The sequence below is a fragment of the Macrotis lagotis genome, chromosome 1 (genome assembly GCF_037893015.1).
Source record: "Macrotis lagotis isolate mMagLag1 chromosome 1, bilby.v1.9.chrom.fasta, whole genome shotgun sequence".
NCBI classification, from domain to species: domain Eukaryota; kingdom Metazoa; phylum Chordata; class Mammalia; order Peramelemorphia; family Peramelidae; genus Macrotis; species Macrotis lagotis.
This window is the reverse complement of record NC_133658.1, coordinates 581,651,794-581,678,300: the sequence shown is the minus strand read 5'-3', so window position 1 is coordinate 581,678,300 and position 26,507 is coordinate 581,651,794. Positions and strand designations below refer to the sequence as shown.

Below are 26,507 nucleotides of genomic sequence, written 5' to 3'. Positions count from 1 at the left end.
AAAGAAGGCAAGCAGTATATAAGAGCAATACGTACATGGAGCTTCCTTTCAAATGGAGCTGGCATGATATAGTTTAGGATTGAAAGCTGGGCCAGGGTATCCTCCAGAACTGAAGAAATCCTCATCATATCCAGAAGAGGGAGAGTATCAATTATCTCCTGGATGACCGGCAACTCTCCAGTTGAGGGTGTTGCTTCAGCTTCTTCAGAAACTGAACCAACAGGAGGAGATCCTGTCACGGTCAACACATGAGGGTGCAAAATGGATCTTACCTCTTCCCCCTCTTCCTCCTCCTCCTCTTCTTCCTCCCTAATAGGAAGAAGAACAGTACAGGAGTTAGTCTCATGCTTGAAATAATACATATGTTGGAAATCTACTTTTAATTTGTACAAACTTAAATAAATGTTTTTAATTTCCCCAATTTAGACTTGGTTCAAACCCTAAAGTCAGGGAGGCTGAAATTCAGATTTGAACAAAATGGAACCAATGCTGGTCAATGATTTGTATGAAGAAGAGAAGTAATTTACTGTGAGCTGGAAGATCATCTATGGCTTTCCTTATAAATCCTAGAGCAATATTTGGAACAATTATATAATAACAATCCTTCTTGCAAATTCAAATACTTTACCTTTTTTAAAATAAATTTTATTTATATCTTTTGTATTCATTCTCCTATATACCTTAGAAAGCTATCTTTTTTTACAAAAGATTTTTTTTAAAAATCAGTAAATTTCTTTATTTTTCTTGGGGTTTTTTTGGGGGGGAAATCTGTGTTTCCTTTTATATCATGACTAACATGAAAATGTTTTCCATGACTACAAATGTATAAGCTATATGAAATTGCTTGCTTTCTCAATGAGGGGGGTGGGGCAAGGGGAAACATGATTCTTACATGTAATGGGGGAACATGAAATATTAAATAATTTAGAAAAAAATTTAAAATCAGTAATACCAATCAATAAATTGAAAAAAGTTGACAATATGTACAGTGCTCAATGTCCATGTACCCTTCCCCCTACCTTTACAAAAGAGTTGGTAAGAGAAAACATCTACTTTTTAAACTAGATATGTAAGTCGACAATTTTTTGTCTGGTTTATTATAGCTTTGAGCGAAGCCTCAAAAACTTTATGCTGTCCTATCAAATAACAATCTGTTAGGTACATGTATTTGTGGTTAAAAAAAAAGAGAGAGATTTTATATATATATATATATATATGTATAAATATATATACATATATATATAATATAAGCATCTACAGCATCTACAAGATTTTGAAACTTGTAATTTGAACTTACTCCTTTAACAGATACCTTTCCATTGGGACTTCAACACTTCATAAAAATTAATCACCTGAAATAAGAAAGTAAAGTAAAATTAAGTTTACTAGAGGGGTTAAAGGAGCTTGAAATTGTTCCTGCTAATCCAGAAAGGCGTTATGGCATCATCAAAAAACATACTGTTTTCCTAGTTTCTTCTTTATCATATTACAAAGTGAAATTGCAGAACTGAAAGAATAATGAGAACCATTTGGTCTATTAAAATTTCAGCCTAATAACAAGACTAAAAGCATGTCAAAATATTCTATAGTTTGTTTTGAAGTACTGATTTTGTTGTTTAGATTGTTTAATATGGAGCCACAATAATGAAAACATGGGACATATTCATGATTGTGGCTTTATAGGTACTTTCACCATAAGCCTGTAAGATAGGGAGTGAACAATCAACATGTTGCCCCATTGATCACTATAACTAGAGGGAATATCAGAAATAACCTAATTCACTCCCTTTAGAAGACCAGGAAACTTAAATAAAAGGAAATGTGACTCTTGAAATAAAACTCATTTCCTGAGACCTTTTTTTGTTCTCTTTGTTCTCTCAGAATAAAAACAGGCTAAGAACTAAAATAACTATAAAATGTATAAAATATATAGGCATCTACTTGCTAGGAAGACATACAAGGAACTACATAAATATAACTACAAAACACATTTTACAAAGACAAAGACAAATAATTGAGGGGATATTAGTTGCTCATATTTGGGTCATACCTATATAATTAAAATGAGAATATTACCCAAATTAATTTACTTATTCAGTGTCACACCAATCAAACTACTAAAGGATTACTTTAAAGCTAGGTGGGGAAAAAAGCCCTAGCAAATTTCATTTGATGGAATAAGGATTCAAGATTCTCAAAGGTTATAATAAGAAAAGATGATGATGTTTGTCCTTCATTCTTGAAGAAAACCATGACATCAGGGAGATGATATGATAGATGATATTGTGACAGCTAAATGAATTGGATTTGAGGAAGGGGCTGGCTGCTGTGTTAAGTCTCTAGTCTCACTTTCTACTCTGGAGTCATCTGGATCCAGTGTCCAGATATGAATCAGGAAGACTAGAGATGGCCCTGGATGCGAGGCAATAAGTGTTAAGTGACTTGTTCAAGGTCACAAAGCTAGGAAGTATCAAATGTCTAAGGTTGGATTTGAACTCAGGTCCTCCTAACTCCAGGTTTGATGATACTCTATGCTTTGTGCTACCTAATTGCCCAATAAGAAATGGTGGGAAAGAAGGGCACCTAGTACAGATCTCAAGTTGTGCTACAAAGGAGAAATCATCAAAACTAATTCATACTAAAAATAGAAAAGTCAAGGGAACAGATGCCATACAACATACAGAAGGAAAATAAATATAGTAACATAGTGTTCAACGAACCCAAAACCTCAACTTCTGGTGCAAAGACTACCTGAAAATCTAATAAGCATTCTGGAAGTAATTCAGTTTAGTTCAACATCTCATATCACATGCTAAAATAATCTTTTAAGTAGCTACATGGCCTAGATAGAAGGAGGGAGGGAGAAGAAAGAGAGAGGGAATGAGCATTTCTTAATCACATACTATGGGCTAAGCTCTATGCTGAACCCTTTACAAATATGATCTCATTTGATCACATCTTCGAAGAGAAAAGAAGAAAATTTTAAATGAAATATAGAGAAAGAAATCATGACAAAACATGAGATTAAAGAGAACCACGGAAAATATTTTTTAATTACAAAAAATCTTTGTATAATGTCAGTCTTCAAAATTAAAAAGGAAATAAGTTAATTAGGAAATTTTTCTACAACAAATTTCTCTGATAAAAGTCTGAAATCCAAGATATATGAAAAACTTTTTAAACATATAAAACAGCCACTTCCCAAAAAAATTTCCCCAAGGAAAATAAATTTAAACTGTAACTATGGGGAAAACATTCCAAATCACTTTATTGAGAAATGCAACTCTGAGGTTCTAGATCATAACTATCAAATTGGCAAAGATGACATACACTGATGCTCTGTTGGTGGAACTGTGATGTAGTCCAGCCATTCTGAAAAGCAATTTAGAACTATGATGAAAAGGTCACCCTTTGACCCAGTAATATCTCCAGTAAATCTATAGCAGCAAAGGATCAAAGAAATAAGAAAAGGACCTATGTATGTTTACATATTTATAGCAGATCTTTTTGATGCAGCAAAGAACCAATAATAAAATGGGCAATCATCAACTGAGGAAATCACTGAAAAAATATCTGCTGTTTGATGAATTATATTATGATGAAAGTAATACAATATAATTGCATAAGAAATAAGCTATTAAAAAGGAATAGTTTTAAAGAAACTTGTAGGGGCAGCTAGGTGGTGCAGTGGATAGAGCACTGGTCCTGGAGTCAGGAGTACCTGGGTTCAAATCCAGTCTCAGACACTTAATAGTTACCTAGCTGTGTGGCCTTGGGCAAGCCACTTAACCCCATTTACCTTGCAAAAAAAAAAAAAAAAGAAAAGAAAAGAAAAGAAACTTGTCATTAACTCACAACTATAAGATTGGCTAGCAGGACAGAAAAAGAAAATAACAAACATTGGAGAGGATGCAGAAAAATCTTACATTAATGCATTGTTGGTGAAACTGTTAAATGATCCAACCATTCTAGAGGACAATTTGAAACTATGCCCAAAGGATTATAAATTCATGCATATTCTTTGACCAAGCAATACCACTACTAGGTTGATCTCAAAGAAAGCAAAGGAAAAAGAAAAGGACCTATCTGTAGAAAAATATTTCTTTTTTTTTTTTAAAGTTTTTGCAAGGCAAATAGAGTTAAGTGGCTTGCCCAAGGCCACACAGCTAGGTAATTATCAAGTATCTGAAGGCAGATTTGAACTCAGGTACTCCTGACTCCAGGAGGTGCTCTATCCATTGTGCTACCTAGGTGCCCCTGTAGAAAAATATTTCTAACAGCTCTTTTTTGGTAGTGGCAAAGAATTGAAAATTAAGGGTATATCAATCAATTGGGGAATGTTTGAAGTGGTAGTATACAGATAGTGATGGAATAGTATTTGCTATAACAAATGAGGGGAATGGTTTCAGAAAAACATGGGAAGATTCATATGAACTGATTAAAAGTGAAAAGAGCAGAACTAAGCCATTGAATTACATTCTTTTACTTAATTTTTTTCGTTGCTTCAACATAGCTATAATGGAAATATGCCTTGCATGGGTTCACTCAGTCATGACAAAATTCTATCCAGAATGGGGCAGCTAGGTGGCACAGTGGATAGAGCTGGAGACTCCTCCTGGAGTCAGGAGGACCTGAGTTCAAAGCCAGCCTCAACCACTTAATAATTACCTAGCTGTGTAACCTTGGGCAAGTCACTTAACTCCATTACCTTGCAAAAAAAAAAATTCTACCCAGGACTATCATCAAAAGTCACTACTCAGTGTATGCTCTGTGACCTAGCAATACTGGAGTCATGATTTCTTTCTCTATACTTCATTGAAAAAAAAGTATTTTCTTCCTTGCTCTTCTAAGATGTGATCAAATGAGATCATGTTTGTAAAGGGCTCAGCATAGAGCTAGGCCCAAAGTAGGACAGGCTGAATTGAGACTAAAGTCCCTAAGGGAAAAGGCAACCCAGCTAAAGCAGCAAGACACCCTGAGGGCGAAACAGAAGCACATGAGACGGTCATTACCTTGAACACCAAATAGCTCAGGACATAAATCTAAGAGTCTCGGCAAAGCAGAGCCCCCCCCCCCCCAAAAAAAAAAACCAAACAAACATCCAACCTGCTTTCAGTCCAACTCCCCATAACCATCATTAAGGGAAGAATCAATGTGGAGAAGGGATCACCTCCTCATCACTACCAGCAACTGCTAGCAGTCACCAATAAGCACAAGAGCTAAATACCTTCCAATGTGATTTGCAGCTTAAATCTTCCATATGCATTGTGAACTCTTTAAGAATAGACTGCCTAAAGTACAAAAGGAAGTGGTTTAGCCCTACCAGATCTAAAATTATATTATAAAGCATCAGTCATCAAAACTGTCTGGTATTGTATAAGAAATAGAGTGGTGGATCAGTGGAATAAGACTAGGTGCAAAAGCAGGAAATGATTATAGTAATCTGCTGTTTGATAAACCCAAAGAATCCAGCTATTAGGATAAAAACTCTCTCTTCAATAAAAACTGTTGGGGAAATTGGAAGTTAGTATGGAAGAAACTTGGATTAAACCAATGCCTAACACCCTATACCAAGATAAGATCAAAATGGATACAGGATTTAGGCATAAAAACCAATATTATCAACAAATTAGAAGATCAAGGACTCGTTTACCAGTCAGATCTATGGAAAGTGAAGCAGTTTATGACCAAGGAAGAGATGGAGAACATCATTAAAAACAAACTAGATAATTTTGATGACATTAAATTAAAAAAGCTTTTGCACAGATAAAGTCACCAAGATCAAAAGCAATGTAGTAAACTGGGAGACAACTAGTTACAACTAGTATTTCTGACAAAGACCTCATTTCTAAAATATACAGAGAACTGCGTCAAATTTTTTAAAAAAAGACAAGCCATTCCCCAATTGACAAATGTTCAAAGGATATGCAAAAACAATTTATAGTTGAGGAAATCAAAGTAATCCATAGCCATATGAAAAATTGCTCTAAATCATTACTTATTAGAGAAATGCAAATTAAAGCATCTCTGAGATAGCACTTCACACCCCTCAGACTGTCCAATATAACCAGAAAGGACAATAATCAATGTTGGAAGGGATGTGGGAAATCTGGAACACTAATACATTGTTGGTGTAACTGTGAACTCATCCAACCTTTCTGCAGAGCAATTTGGAGCTATGCCCAAAGGACACCAAAAATGTGCATTCCTCTTTGATTCAGCAATACCACACCTGAGTCTATACCCTGAAGAGATGATGAAAAAGAGTAAAAACATCACTTGTACAAAAATAACAGCAACTCTGTTGTGGCAAAGAAATGGAAATTGAGTGAATGTCCTTCAGTTGGGGAATGGCTTAAGAAACTGTGGTACATGTCATGGAACACTATTGTTCTATTAGAAACCAGGAGGGATGGGAATTCAGGGAAGCCTGGAGGGATTTGCGTGAACTGATGCTGAGTGAGATGAGCAAAACTAGAAGAACATTGTACACCCTAAGAGCAACATGGGGGCGACGGTCAACCTTAAGGGACTTGCTCATACCAACTGGGCAACAATCAGGCACAATTTTGGGATATCTGTGATAGAGAATACCATCTGTATCCTGAGAAAGAATTGTGGAGTTTGAACAAAGACTTTCTATGTACCTTTAATTTAATTTTTTTTAAAAATTGTCTTATTATGTAATTCTGCTATATTTCATACTATATGTTTCTTCCTTAAGGATATGATTTCTTTCTCATCACATTCAACTTAGATCAATGCATATTATGGGAATGATGTAAAGAGTAACAAACTGCTTTCTGTGGGGGGTGGGGGAGGGAAGCAAGAGTGGGACAAAAATTGTAAAACTGAAAATAAATAAAACCTTTCTAAAATTAAAAAATAGATGAAAAAGAAAATTGTAAAAAAATATTGATTATATTATAAACAAACTTATGTTATATTGATTATATTATAAGCAAACAACTAGAGACAATTTTGGGCTACCTGTGATGGAGAATACCATCTGTATTCGGAGAAAGAATTGTAGAGTTTGAACAAAGACCAAAGACTATTACTTTCAATTTAGGGAAAAAACCGTTATCTTATTATGTAATTTTGCTATCTCTTAATACTTTATTTTTCTTCCTTAAGGCTATGATTTCTCTCTCATCATAAACTGAGATCAATGTATACCATAGAAACAATGTAAAGACTAACAGAATGCCTTCTGTGGGGGTGGGGGGGAGGGAAGCAAGAATGGGGGGGAAAATTGTAAAACTCAAAATAAATAAAATGTTTCTTAAAAAAAAATAATGGGATGGCTAGGTGGCGCAGTGGATAGGGCACCAACCCTGGAGTCAGGAGTACCTGAGTTCAAGTCTGCCCTCAGACACTTAATAATTACCTAGCTGTGTGGCCTTGGGCAAGCCACTTAACCCCATTTACCTTGCAAAAAAACAAACAAAAAAGAATAGACTGCCTGATTTTTCTATTTGTATCCCCAGAGTCTAGCATTTACTAAGTCTTAATACATGCCTTATCATTTATTCATTCGATCATTTATTCATCAACCTAGTGATAGGTTGACATCCAAAAAAGATATTTTGAAATTATCAAACTGCATCCAACATAAAACTACAGAGTCTAAAGCATTTTTTAAGGTTTTTTCCAAGGCAAATGGGATTAAGTGGCTTGCCCAAGGCCACAGTGCTAGGTAATTATTAAGTGTCTGAGGCTGGACTTGAACTCAGGTACTCCTGACTCCAGGGCCGGTGCTCTATCCATTGCCCCACCTAGCCGCCCTCCCCTCCAACTTTAAAATATATTCTGATATTTTAGCAAAGGGGGAAACTCTTCCCCTGGCATGGAGGGTAACGGAAAGAGACAAAGCATGGAGAGGGCCCACCTGCTCCTGAAGTCTGCACCCAATTCCTGAGCAGGGAAGGGGCGAATCTAGCAGCTCCCCACGAGTTCCCGAGCTAAAACTTGAGTCCCAGGAAAGGAAAAGAAAGCTGCGCCCGGAGTCCCGCAGCCCAAAGCCTCAGCCCCTCTGCTCTCCAAGGAGCTTGCAAGACAGCGGGTAACTTACAAACCCGGCGGTTCCCATGGCAACGCAACGCTTTCGAAGGGGCTTCCTTTGCTTTCCTTTTAGTAGCCTGAAGATATGCCTCCTTTACACTCCAAGCAGCGTACATTTTATAAAGAAAAGCGGCAATATTTCAATGGCCTGTTTGTGGTTATGTTTCTAGAAGTGATTTTTTTTTTCTGGAAAGTAGGATTTTCGATTTTGGAGTTTTTTTTTTTTGTTAATGGTCCTTCTGGCGATTATAGAGGACACCTGGAACGGGAGGCGGGGCGAGAGGGCGTTATCCCACAAGGTACCGCGGCAGGACCCTTACTTCCTCTTTCCTCCATCTTGGAGCAGGGAAGGTGAGTCGCGCTTGTGCTCCTGTCCTACCTTTCGAGTTAAATAATTTGATGGGGATCGGGTCGGTGCATCAGCTGCTTATGAGTGCTGGTCCGCCGCCGGCCAGGCTTATGATCACGATGTTTGCCGATGTGGGAGGTTAGGGGATGGCAGAGATGCTTAGTGGATGGTGGGAGGGCCGCAGGCCACCTCGGCAAAGGGCTTTTCCGAGTCGCCCGCGACCGAGTTCCGGGGCCATCCGAGAAACAAGGTTTGGCAGCGCCTCCGGCCTTGGGCTTGACTTTGCGGGCGTTTTTGGTCCAGACTTCACCTCCTGCGTCGGCTGCTGCGCTCACTCGCAGTTGTATCTTTTCTAAGGTTTGTTGAGTCCTTCAGCGCCCTTAACAGTTAAGAATTAATTAAGCGTTTAACCATGCGCCCAGCATTGCAAAGCCCTGGGAGTACTAAAAAAACAAAAAACTCCGATCTTGTAAGAGTCCTGGGGGTCACATGTATGCACACCATTTAATTCAAGTGCAGATCGTATCCAAAATAATGTGGGTGGGAGAAAATGCAAAACAGTTAAAATTTAGGAATGGCCCTCATATCGAAATAGATACTTGAACTGAACCTCGAATGTAGTTAGGAGATTTCAGGAGATGGAGAACCTTACAAACACAAGGAAAAGCCATGACCAGAAATGTCAAAAAGGCCAGTCTGATCACACTTTGTGACATTGTGAGTTTGAGGAATGGAGAGGGGATCATTGCTAGTTTTCTTAATGCTTTTCCCCCAATTTCCTTTCCACTTGATCTGTTTTTAACTGCACTTCTCTCTACTTTTTTGGTTTTTCCTTTGATAGTACTAGGGATGTTGAAGAGTATATACTGTATTTTCCAATTCTGGCCAATTTATCTTGTCTATTTAAATATAGTTGAGATTCACACGCAGTGAATACATCTTCAGTAGAAACCCGTTGAAACAGCAAAAAAATCTTTTGAGTTTTTTTATGTGTAACAGCATCATTGCAAGCATTTAAACTGATTTCTATTTTGGTTTAAGGCCTGCTGGAAACAGGACTTCTACGACAGCAAAATGTCTGGAAGGTAAGACAGTAATATTTCATTATCTTATTCCTTGTTTTCTTTGATGTCGTTTTTTCCAAAATATTCTGTGTTACATCTTTAAACAATACAATCAGGATATACTAAGATATTTTATTAGGCTTCATAAACTTGATAAAATGATATTATTTCTACATCTTAGGCTGTGGTCCAAGGCCATTTTTGCTGGCTACAAGAGAGGCCTACGAAACCAGAGAGAACACACAGCTCTTCTGAAAATTGAAGGAGTCTATGCCCGGGATGAAACTGAATTCTATTTGGGCAAGAGATGCGCTTATGTATACAAAGCCAAAAAGTAAGAGAGTGTGTGTGCTTGTGTGTGTGTGTGTGTGTGTGTGTGTGTGTGTGTGTGAGAAGTCTGGGTCAAGAATAGAGGATATAAATTCAAACATTTTATTTTTAATAAAGATTTTCTATATTTTGTTTTATAATCCCCCCCTCATTCTTCCCTCCCTCCACCCCCACAGAAGGCATTCTGTTAGTCTTTACATTGGTTCTGTGTTATACATTGATCTCAGTTGAATGAGATGGCAGAAATATCCTTAAGGAAGAAAAATAAAGTACAAGACAGTAAAATTACATAATATTATGAAGCTTTTTTTCCCCAAATTTGACAGTAAGTCTTTGTTCAAGGTCTATAATTCTTTCTCTGGATACAGATGGTATTCTCCATTGCAGATAGCTCAAAATTGTCTGTGGTTGTTGTAATGAAGGGATGAGCAAGTCCATCAAGGTTAATCATTACCCCCATGTTGCTGTTAGGGTGTACAGTGTTTTTCTGGCTCTGCTCATCTTGCTCAGCTTCAGTTCTTGCAAATTTTTCCAGGCTTCCCTGAATTTCCCATCCATCTTGGTTTCTAATAGAACAATAGTGTTCCATGATACACATATACCACACAAACATTTAATTTTAAAGAAAACAAGATGTCTGCCAATATGTTCAATATGTGTCTAGATTCCTGTTAGTGTGAATGTAATGGAAAAGTTTGTAAATATTCTTGGATTTACAGTGATTATTTATAGAGGGATTATGAGTCAGTCAATAAAAATATTTAGCTGCCTACTATGTATCGATTGGTGCTAGGCATAGGAAATCAAAAAAAAAACAACCAAATGACAGCCCTTTCAAGGAAATCCCAATTTAGTGAGGGAGACTGGAAAGTGAAGAAGGGGCAAGTTCTGAAAGGCTCTGCATGCCCAGTAGAATTTTTTCTATTTGGTTATTCAGTAAGGGGATTGACATGGTCAAACCTGCAGTTTTGGAAGATCACTGAGTGGAGGATGGAAAGGAATAGGGAAGGCAGGGAGAAACCCAAGAGACTGTTGTCTAAGGTGAAAGACTTGTGATGGAAAAGGCCATCCACATCTAGAGGGGAAAATATGGAGTCTGACTTAGATGGCGTCATTATTTTCAATTTTTAAAAATTTGTTTCTTGTGGATTTCTCTTTTGTTCTGATTCTTTCACAGCATGATTTAAGTGGGAATATGGTGACAGGATTGTACATGTATCAGATTACTTGTAGGGAGGAAGAAAATTTTGCAAAAATGAATGTTGAAAACTACATGTAATTGGAAAAAAGTAAAATAGTTATTAAAAAAAAAGAACCAGCAAGAATTGGCAGTGGATTGAAAATGAAGGTGAGAATAAGAAATTGAAGGTGCTACCCATTCTATATATATTAGAATTAGCAGCAAATAGATTTGGATCCAGGGAACTGATGAGATTAGTTGAAATAGTAGAGGGAGGAAGGCCCAGGACTGTCCTGGGGAAAACTCATTGCTTAGTGGACATCTCTTGATGAAGATATTCAGCAAATGAGACTGATGAATGGTCAGATAAAACAGAGAGTAGTGTGATGCTAGATGTTTAATGATTGACAGGTCTGGAAAGATGAATAGTGAGATATGGTCATTAGATTTGGTGTTTTAAGAGATCATTGGTAATTTTGGAGGATGAGGATTGAAATCATTTCTAAATCTGAAGATTGCTGAATACAGGTCCTTAAATCTGTGGAATTTATAACTAGAATGAGTTTTGTTTTAATAATATTTTCCCCCAATTATATGTAAAGCAGTTTTCAATATTTTTAAAAATTTAATTCCAGATTCTTATCCTCCTTTCTTCACCTTCCTAAGAGGAGATAGTACTGTTGCAGTTACATAATATGCAGTCATGTAAAATGGTTCCATATTAGTTACTTTGGGAAAGAAAATTTGAACAAAAATGAAAATTAGTATGTTTTAGTCTGCATTCAAACCCACCCCATTAGTTCTTTTTTTAATATTTTTTTTTTAGGTTTTTTTTGCAAGGCAAATGGGGTTAAGTGTCTTGCCCAAGGCCACACAGCTAGGTAATTGTTAAGTGTCTGAGACAGGATTTGAACCCAGGTACTCCTGACTCCAGGGCTGGTGCTTTATCCACTGTGCCACCTAGCTGCCCCTGCTCCATTAGTTCTTTATCTGGAAATGAATGGCATTTTTAGCTTGAGTCCTTTGGAATTGTCTTTGGTTGTTATGTTGCTGAGAATAATGAAGTCATTCACAGTTCATTAACCATATTGTTGTTACTATTCACTTGATTCTGCATGTAAGTTTTTTCCAGGTTTTCCTGAAATTGTTGTGAGAATAAGTTTAAATTGAATGTGGATAGAGCACTGACTTTGGACAAGTCACTTAACCTTTATTGCCTCAGATCCAGGGCCTTCTCCAGTCATCCTGATTCATATCTGGCCACTGGACCCAGAGCCATTTGGAGGAAAGAGTGGAGTTGATGACCTAGCATAACACCCCCTCACTGAAATCCAATTCATATGCTTGTCATGACATCACCTGATGTCATGGTGGTCTTTGAAAAATGAAGGTCCAAAAAAACTAACAAATTGAATAATGTGGGTGCTAAATTGAGGTTTGGGAATGGAGTAATTTTTCTAACTTGTAATTTGTGGTGGTGTCTTTGTACAAAGGTTGCCTTGAGCTTCATTAAGCCTTATTGTGATTTCATTGATTAAGATTCTGGGTATTTTTTCTTTTATTAGCAACACAGTGACTCCTGGTGGGAAACCCAACAGAACAAGAGTTATCTGGGGAAAAGTTACTCGAGCTCATGGAAATAGTGGAATGGTTCGAGCCAAATTCAGAAGTAATCTTCCTGCTAAGGCCATTGGACACAGGATCCGAGTGGTAAGTAATTGAAATGAACCAAGGTATCCTATGTCAGACATTCCTTGTTAGGCAGCCAGATTATAATAATCAATAATGTGCTGAACCTGGAGAAAGGAAGACTTGAGTTCAAATTCTAATTGAATTAAGGTGGTGGTAATAATACTCTTGAAAGCCCTTTGGAAGTATTAAACTTGTGGGTCTGAATATTTTGAATGAACAACAGCAAGTTTCAAGGTTAAATCTTAGCAATATTGGGGTACATCATAGAAATAACCTCTGTAATCTTAGTAGTGTATAATTTTCCCAAGAATTCTACCGTGTGTGTGTATGTATATTCTATGTATTAGAAGTGCTTATGAACAAAGGCAATTATGTAGTGCGTGTACTTAATTACCTTCCAGTTTGTTTTATATGTACTTTTTCACCCCTCAGACCCCAAATGTTGTATTGGGGGATTTTAGATTTTATTTGGACTAATCAGCTTAGGATAGGTAACACCAGAAGGTCCATAATTTAACTCAAATCAAAACAAACAGGCAAGTATTTCATTATGCAGGGAAACAAATTTGTAGCATGCTTCTAGATCACCAATATTTGATCCTTAATTATCTGTACTGGATATACCATTGTATAAAAAGATTCTTCATATTCTAAGTCTTTCTATGAATATTCCCATATAAGTCAAATCTTCTAACTCCATCAATTTTGCTAATGACTATCAAGACAGAAGGTAAACTGTTCTAGAGAGCACAGGGTACACTAAATAGGGTTTTTTGTAGGAAATGTTAAAAGTCAGCACTTTACCCTTTCTGTGTGCATATGATATTCTTGCTCTAAAGATCTTTCTTCAGATTGTCTTTTTTCAGTTCTTATTCGCTGGGGTACAAAGCAAATTTTAGTTGATTTGTGACTTTTATAAGACTTGTTTGCCCACCAAAAAAAGTGATTTGTTAGCCACTATATCCCCTTAGAAAAGTTAACTTGTATATTTATTTCTCATCTCTTACCTATTGTGTTTTTCTTCCAGATGCTCTATCCCTCAAGGATCTAGAATATGAAAACTGATTAAATAAAATTATACATTTTTTGCAAATGTATATTTTGTTTTGAATTCTTTTTCCCATTCAAGATCTATTTGTTGGTGGCTTTTAAAAAATAAATATTTACTGATCTCTTTTGCATTTACATCATTTATATTTTCTACTGTATTATTACCCCACCCCTTAGAAGAATATGAAAAAAATTTTATGAAACTAAATATCAACCTAATTGCACATTGTTTTGTCGTTTTTTTCCATTTATATTGTAGTTATGTATGTTGTTTTCCTATTCTGCTTACTTCACTTTATGTCGTGTCATAGGCCTTCCCAGGTTTTTTTGAAATAATTCATTTCTTACAGCATGATAATAAGCAAAATTCTAGGATTTTTGTTAAGGTATGTATGGTGCTGCACATCTTAGCCAATGGGGAGGCTGAGAGTGGCAGATGTCTTGAACTTAAGAGTTCTGAGTTGCATGACTGAACCAAGTTCAGCTCATCAGCATAGTGAGAGGATGTGAGGAAACGTCAGATTTACCTTCACTTTGCACCTTGCTTCAAGGTTTTGTTCAATACTCCCTCATGAGGTCTCTTCTGATCCTCTAGTAGTTAGCACTTAAGAGTCTAAAGAGATGGAAAGTACCTTAATAGCCATCTGTGTACCCTTAACTGAAAGAAATCTCTGTTGTAACTGGATCTGTTGGAACATCCCCAACAGTTTGCCATCCTATCTTTTACTTCCAATGTGTCAACCAGGCACTGTGCCATTAATGGAGAGAGAGCAGTAAAAGACTTATTGAACTCAAAATCTAAAAGGGCAGAACATGCAAACACCATTATAAAGACATGAGATAAATTGGAAATAAGAGTAAGAAAAGGTTTCTACAGAGGGTAAGATTTTAATTGAGGTTTCAAGCTTGGAACAAAAGTCTTCTAGGCATGAGGCAAGGCCACTAAAAATGGCATTAGGAAATGAACATGAGATATGTGAGGAATAACTAGGGTATGGGTCAGTGTCACTGGAGTGATAACAGACTGGTTGTAATTCTTGGAAAGGGTGGTGGACTGGTTACAAATAGCTTTGAACACTAAACAGGGTTTTGTATTTGGTCCTATAGTGATAGGGAGTCACTGGAGTTAATAGTAATTTTATGACAATTGCACAGAGATAAAGACAACTTAAGGTATCTTAATTTACCTAAACAGGAATTGGAATGTCATTGTTTGTATACCCTTAGAATATTAAAACCATCTGGTTAAGAGTGACCAAAAATGTTCTCACTATCCTGATTATGAGTCTTCCCTTACCAGAAAAAAAACCTAATTAGGTTTTAATTAAACCTAAGAGCATCTATCTGCCCTGTATTAATTACATTTGAAAAGATTTTTCATTCAAGTGAGACTGTACATGTTAGACCAAGAACCTGAAGACACAAAGAAGCTTCCCAGGTCATGGCTTGCTTAACTCCAAGGGGAACCTGTTCCTGATAGTGTTCCAAAAAAGGACAAATTTATAATCCTGGTTTCTGGAGCAGGTTCAGTCTACCAGATATGGCAGGGAGTTAGTGAAGCTGGAAACCGCTATAGTAATGACCACTTACTGCTGAAGACTTGTGCATCTTAGCACCACACTTACCTTCCATTTACTAAAACTCAATAAAACTTAGTGGATGCACCCTTGTAGCAAACTGGCATCTAATAGACTGTAATTGTAAGGAAAAGGTGCTCCACCATCTATATGTGGAGTCATCAGATAATAGCAAATGGAGATTCTTTGAATATCATAGATAAATACACTTGGCAATATCCTTTCCAGGGAGGTACACATTGATAATGAGGTTAACACATGCCCTATTTAGCTCAATATTTGGAAGGCTTTATAGGAAAATGTAGAAGAGAAGAGGCATTAGACTAACTTTTTTTTAGGTGATAAAACAATTTTTACCCCAATCTTCTCTCCCCCCACGGAAAGCAATCTGTCGGTCTTTGTTGTACATTGATTGAAATTGAGTGTGAGAGAAATTTTACTCTTTCATCGCCTCTTCAGGGTATAGTATAGACCCAGTAGTGGTAGTGCTTTCCCGGTAGGGCTGGCCCCCGTAGTGCCGCTGCCCCGGCGGGCTTTGTCCGTGTTCTCCCCCAGTCCTGCCCCTGGGGGCGGGGAAGGGGAGGCCGACACCGGGCACAAAGCATCTCTTTGCTCCTGATCTTTAAGGCTTTCGCAATGGGGTTAAGCGGCTGCCCAAGGCCACAGCTACATCATTAAGCGTCTGAGGGCGGATTTGAACCCGGGTGCCCCCGACTCCGGCACCGCTGCCCTATCCACGGCGCCACCTAGCCGCCCCGCGGTTCGCTTCGTGCGATTGGAGGAGGCATTCATTCCCTTCAGTTCCGGCGGGGACTGGAGCACTAACGGAGCCACTCCTAGCCAATCAGAGGCCGCCTTTTCCGAAAGCGGCGACGCCGCGGCGTGCACGTAGGCGTAGCGGGCGGTAGCGTCACGCGCTCCATGGTAACGGCGCTCCGCAGCACTTAAAGATGGCCGCCGGAGGAGGCGGAGGCCCCGGCGGGGCCCTGTGCGCCGTGCTGCTCTTCCTCACCGGCCTGCGGCCCAGCCTGGCCGCGCCCTCGCCGGGCGGCGGCTCCCACTGCCACCACCGCGTGCCCTCCGCGGATGAGGTAGGGCGCGGCGGGCGGGAGCGGGAGCCGGAGCCGGAGCCGGGGCGGGCGGCGGCGCGGCGGGCGGGAGCGGGAGCCGGGGTAGGCGGCGGCGCGGCCGGCGGGAGCGGGAGCCGGGGCAGGCGGCGGCGCGGCGGGCGGGAGCCGGAGCCGGAGCCGGGGCAGGCGGCGGCGCGGCGGGCGGGAGCGGGAGCGGGAGCGGGAGCCGGGGCAGGCGGCGGCGCGGCCGGCGGGAGCGGGAGGAAGAGAGGAGCCGCGCCGGGCGGGCGGGCTGGGCGCCCCTGCCGGCCCGCGAGGAGGAGAGGACGCTCGGGAGATGCCCCGGGCAGGAGTGCAGCCGGCGCGGCTGGAGGGGCAAGGGCTGCCGGGGCCCGTGGGAACCGCCGGCTGACGGGCGCAGCCAGGGAGCGGGCACGCCCCCGCTGCAGAGGCCAGGGCCAGGGCCAGCCCACGGTCACGGGCAGCCTAACACGGCTTCAAGGGCGTGGGGCAGAGGCCGCAGGACGTGCAGAAGCAGCGGGGGCAGCCCACTGCTGCTGACCCGCGGGGAGAGTGGCCCGACGCACGAGCACCCAGAGGGCGCCCTGCAGCGGGCACCGAGCGGGGGGGGGGGGGGGGGGGGGGCAAAACAGCAGGACTTGGACTTCTCGCATTTTCAGACACTTTGTGGGACGCGCTAACTCATCTCCTTGTGACCTTGTTCATGAACTATCTAAGTCATCTTAAAGTTATCAGTAAAATTCTAGAGTTGTCATATTATTTCAGTGTTTTCAGAACCATTTGGTTTTCTGCAGATGTTTGGAACTCATCTGAGGTTTATAAATCATACGACCAAAAGACCCTAAATAGAAGGCTTTGAAGGCTTCTCCTGATGTAGCACATATTTTTAGGGCATGGTTTTTGGATCAGTAGTATGTACAAAATAAAATAATTTATATAAAATACAAGGCAGTTTGTAGAGGAAGAAAAACATTCTGGAGATAAATATGTATATATATATAAAGTGTGCATCTCTGTCTCTGTCTCTCCCATAGAGAGAGGAGAAAGGTAAGACCTAATGCTTTGGGAAAATCACTTTCACTCCTGTTTGGAGGATGAATTGTGCTGGTGGAACAATTTAGGGCAGGAAAATCAATTGCAGTAGTCAAAGTAAGAGGTGATGAAGGTCAGCACCAGAGTGGTGGCAATATCAGAAGAAAGAAGAGGGTGTTTTTAAGAGATTACACAAAGGTAGTCTTTTTGTTTTGTTTTGTTTTTTTAGGTTTTTGCAAGGTAGATGGGGTTAAGTGGCTTGCCCAAGGCCACACAGCTAGGTAATTATTAAGTGTCTGAGGCCAGATTTGAACTCAGGTGCTCCTGACGCCAGGCCAGTGCTCTATCCACTGCACCACCTAGCTGCCCCTTTAATGCCATTTTCACTGGTAAAACTCTTATCCCTTTCTGAATCATTTAACAGAGTCAAGGCACAGGTCCTCTTTTTTTTCACCTGTCATCAGTAGTTTTGACTGCCAAGCAGGTAGTGGCTTCAGCACTTAGAGAAGCAGTTTTGAAAGAACTAATCCAGGGGCAGCTAGTTGGTGCAGTGAATAGAGCACAGGCCCTGGAGTCAGGAGGACCTGAGTTCAAATGAGACTTCAGGCACTTAATACTTAACTCTGTGACTGGGCAAGTCACTTAACCCCATTGCCTTGCAAAAAACCAAAAAAAATGAACTAATCAATTGTTAAGGCTCCAGTACTTATTGATGTATGTTATTTTGATGATGTATGTTATGTTGGTTGATAAATATTGTAGAGTACACATATATCTTTGAAGGAGTAAAATAATCATAAGGTTGTTGGCCTTTGTCTTTCATTTTCAAAGAAGACCATGACATCAGGGAGATGATGCCTTGACATGTACGTGAATTTGATTTGAGTGAGGAGGTACCATGCAAAGTTACTAGCTTTACTTTGTCTTCTAGACTATCTGGGTCCATTGGCCAGATATGTATTGAAATAATTGGAGATGACCCTGGATGTGAGATCAAGGTTAAAGTGTCTTGCCCAAGATCACACAGCTATAGTAAATGGCAAGTGTCTGAGACTAGATTTGAACACCTGTCCTCTTGACTCCAAGGCCAGTCTGGCTTTATCCACTATGCCACCTAGCTATCCTCATGAGGTTGTTAGATATGATAAGATTATAAAGGTTAAGTTCTGCTTTTAATTTAAGATGGTAAGTTCCTCTTTTCATTAGCTTCCTGAAATAAGTTCCTCTTTATAGAAGATGTAAAAGTTATGTCTGACTATAGAACAAGATTTGAAAGGCAAACTCACTCTGATAAGCAGAATCATAGATACTGGTCCTGATCCAGTTGAATACTAGATAAAATAGTTATAACATCCTGGAAACTTCCCATTATGCTCCCATTTCACTTATACCCTGAAATTTGGCAATAGCAATAGATGTGCTTGTAAAAAGTCATAGAAAAAGTACACCAGCTAAATGACTTGTTTTGTCTAATTGAATTATGTTCAAAACTAGTTTCTTAGACTATTGTCCTCTTTTTTTTAAGCTATTAAAATTAAGCTTTCTTAGTCATCCATTTGTCTCTGACTTATGAGAAACCAGTAGACCTGATTTAATTGCAGTTGGAAATAAATCATTATATTCGGAAGTTTTTTGCTTCGGACATTTATATTTCAGATAATAAATCAACAGTTTCAAGATTTCATCACCCACAAGTATTGCTTCCATGGATGGTAGCTTCTGAGACTAGGCCAGAAGAGGTTGGGCTTGCTTCCAGGGAGAAGATTACTTTTCCTGGAGAACTTGGGTTTACACACCCTGCAGTGATAGCTGTTCAGCAATTTTGTGTTAGTATTGAGGATGGTCCTTCACAGAGAACACTCCCTTCAGTAACAGTTGAAGAGACCAGCCTAGAAACAAGGGTGCTTGACTCAGTTTCTGAATGGTTTCTAATTTGGTGGGGAGCATAGCATTAACATTTGGGGGAAACAAGAGGGTGTCTGGTAGGAGGTATCACTCAGGTTGAGCCTTGAAGGGATTAAGGGATGCAGGGAGATGGAAGTTAGGATAAGCAAGGGGATCTAGAATGGGGTTTTTAGGTTAAAATAGAATAATGGGAAATCAGTCTGGAAAAATAGGTTCATTGAATCAAAGTCAAATCAGAAGGGGTCCTAGAAGTTATGTATTTACCCCAACCTCCTCATTTTCTTATGTTTTTATTTTTGCATTTTCTGTCCCCATCTCCATCTTGTCCCACCCCCATCCCTACCTGCTGGTAAATAAAAAGAAAACTATAAGAACATTTCTATAAGAAATTATGAGAGGTTGAACTTTGTTTTGTTTTTTACATAATAAGATAACTTGTTCTTTCTAAATTAAAGATAACAGTCTTTTGTCTTTGTTCAAACTCCACAATCTTTCTCTGGATACAGATGGTATTCTTCATTGCAGATACCCCAAAATTGTCCCTGATTGTTACACTGATGGAATGAGTGAGTCCGTCAAGGTTGGTCATCGCCCTCATGTTGCTGTTAGGGTGGACAGTGTTTTTCTGGAGGGATGGAACTTTAAAAAAAGCCTGGAAAAACTTTCATGAACTTTGATACTGTGTGAAATGAATAGAATCAGAAGAACATTGTACACATTAACAGCAATGCTGTGTGGTAATCAACTGTGATGGACTTGATTATTTCAGCAGTATACTAATCAAAGACAGTTCTAAAGAATTTGTGATAGAAAATACCATCCACATCCAGAGAGGGAACTAGTAAAAAGGAACTAAAGCTTACTATTTTCAATTTTTAAAATATTTTATATTTTATGGTTTTTTCCTTTTTGTTCTGACTCTTCTTTCACAATATGATTAAAATGAAAATAGCTTTAACATAGTTATACATGTTTAACCTATTTTAAAGTGCTCTCTGTTGGAGGTGGGGGAGTTGGAGGAAAAGAGAGAAAGAGGGAGAAAAATGAAACACAAAACCTTACAGAAAAATGAGCATTGAAAACTACCTTTGCATGTAGTTGGAAAAAGTAATTTTTTAAAAAAAACTTATGAAAAGAGAATTTAACAACTTAATAAAAGAGGCACCAAAAATACTGAAGAAAATAACTCCTTAAAAAATCAGAATTAGCCAAATTTTAGAACAACAACAAACTTCACTGAAGAAAAACAAAGCCCATGTAACAAATATACATACAGTCAGGGAAAACAAATTCTCACATTGCCCTTATTAAAATGTGTCCATCTGCATCTTGAAGCCATCACCTCTGCCACGAGGTAGTTGCCTATTTATCATTTGTCTCTTAGAATCAAATTGATCCCCTCATTTTTACAGAAAATGGCAGTCAGAATTCAAACTCAAATCTTCTGAGTCTTATTCATTCTTTTTTTCCCATTTCACTATGCTGCCTTGCTAAAGTTATCAAAATGTTTAAAAAATACAAGAAGTTTCTCGACCTCAGCTTAAGAGCTCCCTGCTCTAAGGCTATAAATTTCAGAGAAGGTGGCAAACTACTCATCTGGGAGTTTGCAGTGAAATCTAGGTCTAAGAGTTCCTTCCCCTACCTGTTTTTGAGAGTCTTTTGTTTAGAAATTAGTTAAACTTGTGAAAGCTAATTAGCGGCATCATGGTATAGCAGAAATTATATTTGGAAAGAGGATTTAGGTTTAAATCCCAGCTCTGTTGATTAATGGCTTTTTGACCTTGGACAAATCACTTAACCTCTCTGGACTTGTTTGTATATTGGTAAATATAGGGTTGTACTAGATCTCTAAAGTCTCTTCCAGCTTAAGAGAAGAGAGTTCATCATAGACCATTGGGGTGCATTCATAGTAAGAAGATGGGACACAAGTAAGATGAGTTCATAAAGAAAGTTAGAAAGAAAGTCAGGAAAAAAAAGTGTCTGAAAAATCCAGGGAAGAGATCATCCAGAAGGAGGGGGAGGTCAGCTATGTTAAATGCTGCAAAGAGAATAAGAAAGGTGAGGTCTAAGAAAAGGCCTTTGCCTTTAGCAGATGAATGATTGTTGGTAACTTTGGAAAGTGCAATTCCACTTGAATGGCAGAATCAGAAGGCAGATTGTAAATGGTTATGTTCTAAGTGAGTGTTGAAACGGAGGCAGTGACTGATGGTGGCAAGGAAAGGAGAGGAGTTTTGACTATGAAAAAGGAGAGGGAGGGAGGGGGAGAGAGGGAGAGAGAGGGGAGGAAAGGGGAGAGAGAGAGGAGGAAAGGGGAGAGGGGGAACCATATCAAGGATGTTTGTAGTAGGATAAGGAAGAGTTGTAACCTGAAGAGTCTGGACAAATCCTGACTCTGATGGGAGTAGAGCTGAAGAGCAGAACTAACAGTACAAAGCTTGCTTTCACTCCTTTATTAGGGGTGTGTGTACGTGTCTGTCTGTCTGTCTGTTTCTATGTATGTGTATGTCTGTATGTGTGTCTGTGTCTGTGTGACTTTGTCCCCTCGGGATATCATACAACTGCTTCTTCTGAAAACTATAATAAATGCTTCCTTTGCTCATCTTGATTAAAGTTTTGTTTCTTAAGGGGAGTGACAAAACCCCATTTTTCACAATTTGGAAACATGTCTGGGTTACTAAAAGACCCTGAGATGGTTGTGCAAAGAGGAATTCAGGGAAGAGCTTTCCTATTCCTTTCCAGTGTTCCTTGCCTTCTTCTCTGATTACCCCTTTGCATCCAAAAAGTTCCTGAGACCTCGGGTTTTCCGAGAAAAGTGAGTGGATCATAGAAAGAGGACAACAGTGACTGCTGAGGCCATGTATGTCGATATATCAGGTGAGGCAGGAAAAGAGATGGCTATAGTACTACCTTGTTGGTCTGGGATTTTATTTTAGGTGGATCAGTCCTTCAGAAGAAGGACCCTTGGAGAAAACTCCTAAGATGGGAAACAAGAAAAGGAACCTGGGGAGGACTTGAAAGTTCCTCCAGATAATCCCCCCAAACAGTCCCCTGGGGGGGGATTTTAGATAATGGGAGTAGATCAGGGACTGTGAGTGTATTCTAGGAAGTGCTTGGAGCATGTGAGTAGATTTTGCTATTTGGAAAAGCAGGAGATGGATACAAGACCACAATATAGGGAGTATCCTGGTCTGAGTCTAATAAGAACAAATGTGAATCCTCCTTTTATTCAGTGAATATTTTGAAATTACTATTATTTGAAGATTACCATCTGATTTTATGATTCCAGGGTCTAGTCTGTGGTAGAACATTGTAAGAATGAAATGGTTTAGGGGCAGCTAGGTGGCAAAGTGGATAAAGCACCGGCCCTGGAGTCAGGAGGACCTGAGTTCAAATCTGGCCTCAGACACTTAATAGTTACCTAGCTGTGTGACCTTGGGCAAGCCACTTAACCCTGTTTGCCTTGCAAAAAACAAACAAAAAAGAATGAAATGGTTTAACTTCAGCAGAAAGAAAAGTTTTCTGTGATCAGTTAATAATAATAATAATAATAATAATAATGAAATTTCGCAAATAGTTTTGTAACTTGGAGTGATCTTTCAAACTATTCTTGTAAAGAAATGTTTGGTAAAAATATTTATATAGTAGGGGCTACCGAATTTTTAAATCCTATAAGTTAATTCAATTTCAATAATGTGGTGGTATTGTTTATAGTAGTACTGAATCAATTAGACATTGAGTTAATACTAAAAGTATTCAGTTACTTTAACAATTGCAATTAGAAAGGATCTTGCTGTTTTGATCTAAATTTGTTACCAGTACTTGACATAAGTAACAGTTCTTTTGAGATGGTATGGGTGTAAATAATTCACATGCCATCTTATTTGGAATCTAATATTTCTTAATGTTTATTACATTTGGAATTTAGGAACACCTGTGGACTATATGCAGATTATTTGAAAGCAGTCTGAATTTGTTCTAAAAGTTTTAAAGGATCCTGGAAGCAATTGTTTGTTTTTTGTATTTATTTGAATATGGATAATAATTGAACATATTAATAGAGAAAATTGTTTTTATAGAATATATTTTTATGTAAATTGGAATTGTTGTATTTATATATTCAATTTTTATGTTAGTTTTGAAGTAAAGGTACCCATGCAAAATGGCTAGATAATTTGAAGTTTTTCCTAGGATAATCTCTTTCAATTTCTAATATGAGATTATAATTGATTTTTAATCTTTGTAAACTGAACTCACCTAAAGATCTGATTATTTGTAACAGCTCTTTAAAGTCTCAAGGAGTTGTTGAATTGGCATTATTCTATGTCTGACTCCAGGCATGATCAGCAAAGGAAATGCTATTGGGTCAATGTTGTATTGATTCCAGTAACCAATGTGGGTTGGACACTAAAAGTGACAGGCTTCCTGGGATAAGATTTGAAAGAGTGAGTTTCAACAAATTCTGAGATTGAACTATTTCTGATTCAGTTTCCCAAACGTGACATTTGAAAAATATATTACTTAGCAGATTTAAAGTATGGTTCAAGGCATTTGGCTATCCGTGTGACCTCTTCTTGGAAACTGACATCTAAATGAATAAAGGAATTTTCCTGCTCTTTATTTCCCTGATCTTTATGGCAAATTGTAATAATCATGTCAAGTAATCAGTATAAAGGTCAGGAATAGAAATTTCAAGTCATTTGGCTTATACTTATCTGAATTCTAATAACCAGGTAGGCTAGTGTAAAGCCTTGGCATCTGTTAGCTATTTGCTCCTCTCAGAATTCCTTTTAATGCTAAGGGGACATTTTAGTGAAATTTTTTTTAACTGTTTTAAGGAAAGGAATGTGAGTCAGTGAAGTATATTAGAAGAAGGATAACCTACAGTCTATTTAGAAATGTTTTAAAGAGAAAAGTTCTTTTATAGTTAATGATGTTTGAGTCCTTATCTTAATAATAACTAAAGGTTAAAATTGTTTCATTTGTAAATCACTTACTGGATACTCTGTTCCAAAATGATTACCAAATGTATATATGACAAGCTCAAGTTAATTTGGCAATCTTCAGTGAATTCACTTTTGTAGTGAACTTTTATGGACTTTTATTTTGTTAAGTGGAGTGGCATTCTCCAAATAGATGATTAAAAGGAATAAAATAATTTCAAAAGCAAATCCAAATTAATTTCCTATTTGTAACTAAATTTTCTGCGTGTATCAGCTTGACAATGGGCAAGTCAAAATATAAATTGTCATGATCCAAGAAGCTCCAGAGTTTTATTTTCTAGTTATGAAAATATGAGTTTTGCTCTGATTAAAATATTGTGTTAAGAAGTTTCTTTACCAAAAAAGATCTCTACAAGCCACCTGAACTGGAAAGGACTTTTGGAATAGATTCTGAAGATACAGAAGGACATCAGATGTTTCCAGAAGAAAGAAAAATTGAACCAGAAGTTTATATTATGGTTCATTTTTAAAATCGTGCATCTATTTATATGGGTTATTTAATCAAAGGGGACTACCCCCTTTTTCATCTCTGTAACTTCTCCCTTGATTCTGTGTGTCATCCATACTTATACCCCCTCCTTTTAGACAGACCTCATGTTTGTTGCCAGCCCATTATCAGACAATATAAACAGAAAAACCTTTACTTGATGAAATACAGGGCAAGGTAAAAGCTATATATATGAAAAAGAAAGTGAAAAATTGTTAACTAAATTTGAGAAACTGAGGAAAGGAATCTATATCTTAACCATAAACAGGAAGGATGGAGAAAACTATAAAATAAGTTGATGTATTAACAGGGAGTATTTGGGAAGCTCAACCTATCCAAATGCTACATGAAGATAGATAATAGTGGGCAGGTGGTAAAAGACATAACCAGAGAAACTGGAAGACTGGCCCATGTCCCAGTGCAAATCTGGATCAGTTCTTTTAATATCTCTTGACTGAGTTGGTTTAGTGATTCCTGGTGGAAGCAGGTTGTGGGAATCACCTTAATTGCCTTTTGTGGACTAATCTTACCATTGTGTATAACTTGATTCATATAATTAATTATGAAGGTTATACAAAATTCTGTGTGTGAAGTATGGGAGAAATTCAGGTGATCAGAAAGGGGAATGCTAAGATGATGATTGTAAAGGAGGTCAGTGACATGAACAGTGATGTGGAGTGCAAATTTATGTTGAAAAAAAATTTGAGAACAGTAGTGACAATGATTCAAAAGTGTGGAAGCAGAACCAGTATTAAAAGAAGAGTAGGGAATTAGAAGATAAGAAATTTGAAAGCTTAGGGAGTTCTGCTTCCACAAATGTTGCAAGGTGAGGAATTTGTTAAAGAATGCAATGCTCGTAGATAAGCATCTCCTGTTTTGCAATGTACAGATTTTCAGATGTGACAAATGGCTCAGACCCAAAGGTTCATTTCAGCAGTACCTTAGCTCCTTTGTATGCTTAATTAACCTCATGCATATTAACTGACATACCTTAAGGTGGAGTTTTTCCACCATTTTTGAATATGGGATGTTTGTTGAGGGCTGGGTAACATTCCAAGGAGTGTATATAGTGGGAGAAAAAGGAAAAGTAACCTGGAAGAATCTGGACCAGTCCTTACTAATGGGAGGAGTAGGGCTGAACTAACTGTAGAAAACTTGGTCTTACTTCTGTATTGTGTGTGTCCCTATGGAGTACCATATACCTGCTTCTCAGAGAATCATAATAAATGCTTCTTTCACTCACTTCAGTTTAAGTTTTGTTTCTTAAGGGAGTGACTAAACCTTGTTTCTCACAAATGGGTGCTGCAAAAGCCTCTGGTAATGACTGTCAGAACTTGGCTTAATTGGCTAGTTCTGAGGAAACTGTCAGCTAGAGGTCATTGATCTTTGTGGCACCTTACCTTGAAACCCACTTGATCTGGAATTCATGCAGTTACACAGGAAAATTTTAGTCATGATGCAAGATCACTCATCTTAAGCAGTGTCCTTTCAATGTCATAGGAGCTTTTAGTTGCTACTTTTAAGAAAGGTGAATGGATTTTCAATGTCACTTTGATAACAGTTTTTCATTACTAGAGTTTTTAGAGTCCCTTAATACTTTTTGGCTGGAAAGACAAGTCCATTTTATTATCTTCCATTTTAAGAACTTAAATAAGAATTACTGAATAAGATAGTTTATGTCCTGGG

The 26,507-nt window shown here is 38.4% G+C and overlaps 3 protein-coding genes across 6 annotated transcripts in view; 2 read left to right on the top strand and 1 right to left on the bottom strand.

Annotated features, from left to right (window-relative positions):
• Window positions 1–8,094, bottom strand: part of DRC9 (dynein regulatory complex subunit 9) — a 96,823-nt gene extending 88,729 nt beyond the window's left edge. The window contains exons 1-3 of one of the 4 annotated variants that reach the window (XM_074214722.1): window positions 7,892–8,094; window positions 1,298–1,352; window positions 36–309 (exon numbers count right to left, since the gene is read on the bottom strand). In XM_074214722.1, coding sequence (XP_074070823.1) covers window positions 36–309; window positions 1,298–1,320 — 297 coding nt within the window. In that variant the 5' untranslated portion in view covers window positions 1,321–1,352; window positions 7,892–8,094. The remainder of the gene's footprint in view (window positions 1–35; window positions 310–1,297; window positions 1,353–7,891) is intronic. The other 3 variants (XM_074214724.1, XM_074214723.1, XM_074214725.1) reach the window with 3 other exon arrangements.
• Window positions 8,095–8,354: 260 nt separating this feature from the next.
• On the top strand, window positions 8,355–13,853 carry RPL35A (ribosomal protein L35a). Its single transcript, XM_074214721.1, has 5 exons — window positions 8,355–8,415; window positions 9,455–9,498; window positions 9,659–9,811; window positions 12,553–12,697; window positions 13,707–13,853. The coding sequence occupies exons 2-5, from the start codon at window positions 9,488–9,490 to the stop codon at window positions 13,728–13,730; spliced, it is 333 nt and encodes a 110-aa protein (XP_074070822.1). The 5' UTR covers window positions 8,355–8,415; window positions 9,455–9,487; the 3' UTR covers window positions 13,731–13,853.
• A 2,385-nt stretch (window positions 13,854–16,238) lies between these two features.
• LMLN (leishmanolysin like peptidase) overlaps window positions 16,239–26,507 on the top strand; it is a 66,845-nt gene continuing 56,576 nt past the window's right edge. The window contains exon 1 of the mRNA XM_074214720.1: window positions 16,239–16,397. Coding sequence (XP_074070821.1) covers window positions 16,257–16,397 — 141 coding nt within the window. The 5' untranslated portion in view covers window positions 16,239–16,256. The remainder of the gene's footprint in view (window positions 16,398–26,507) is intronic.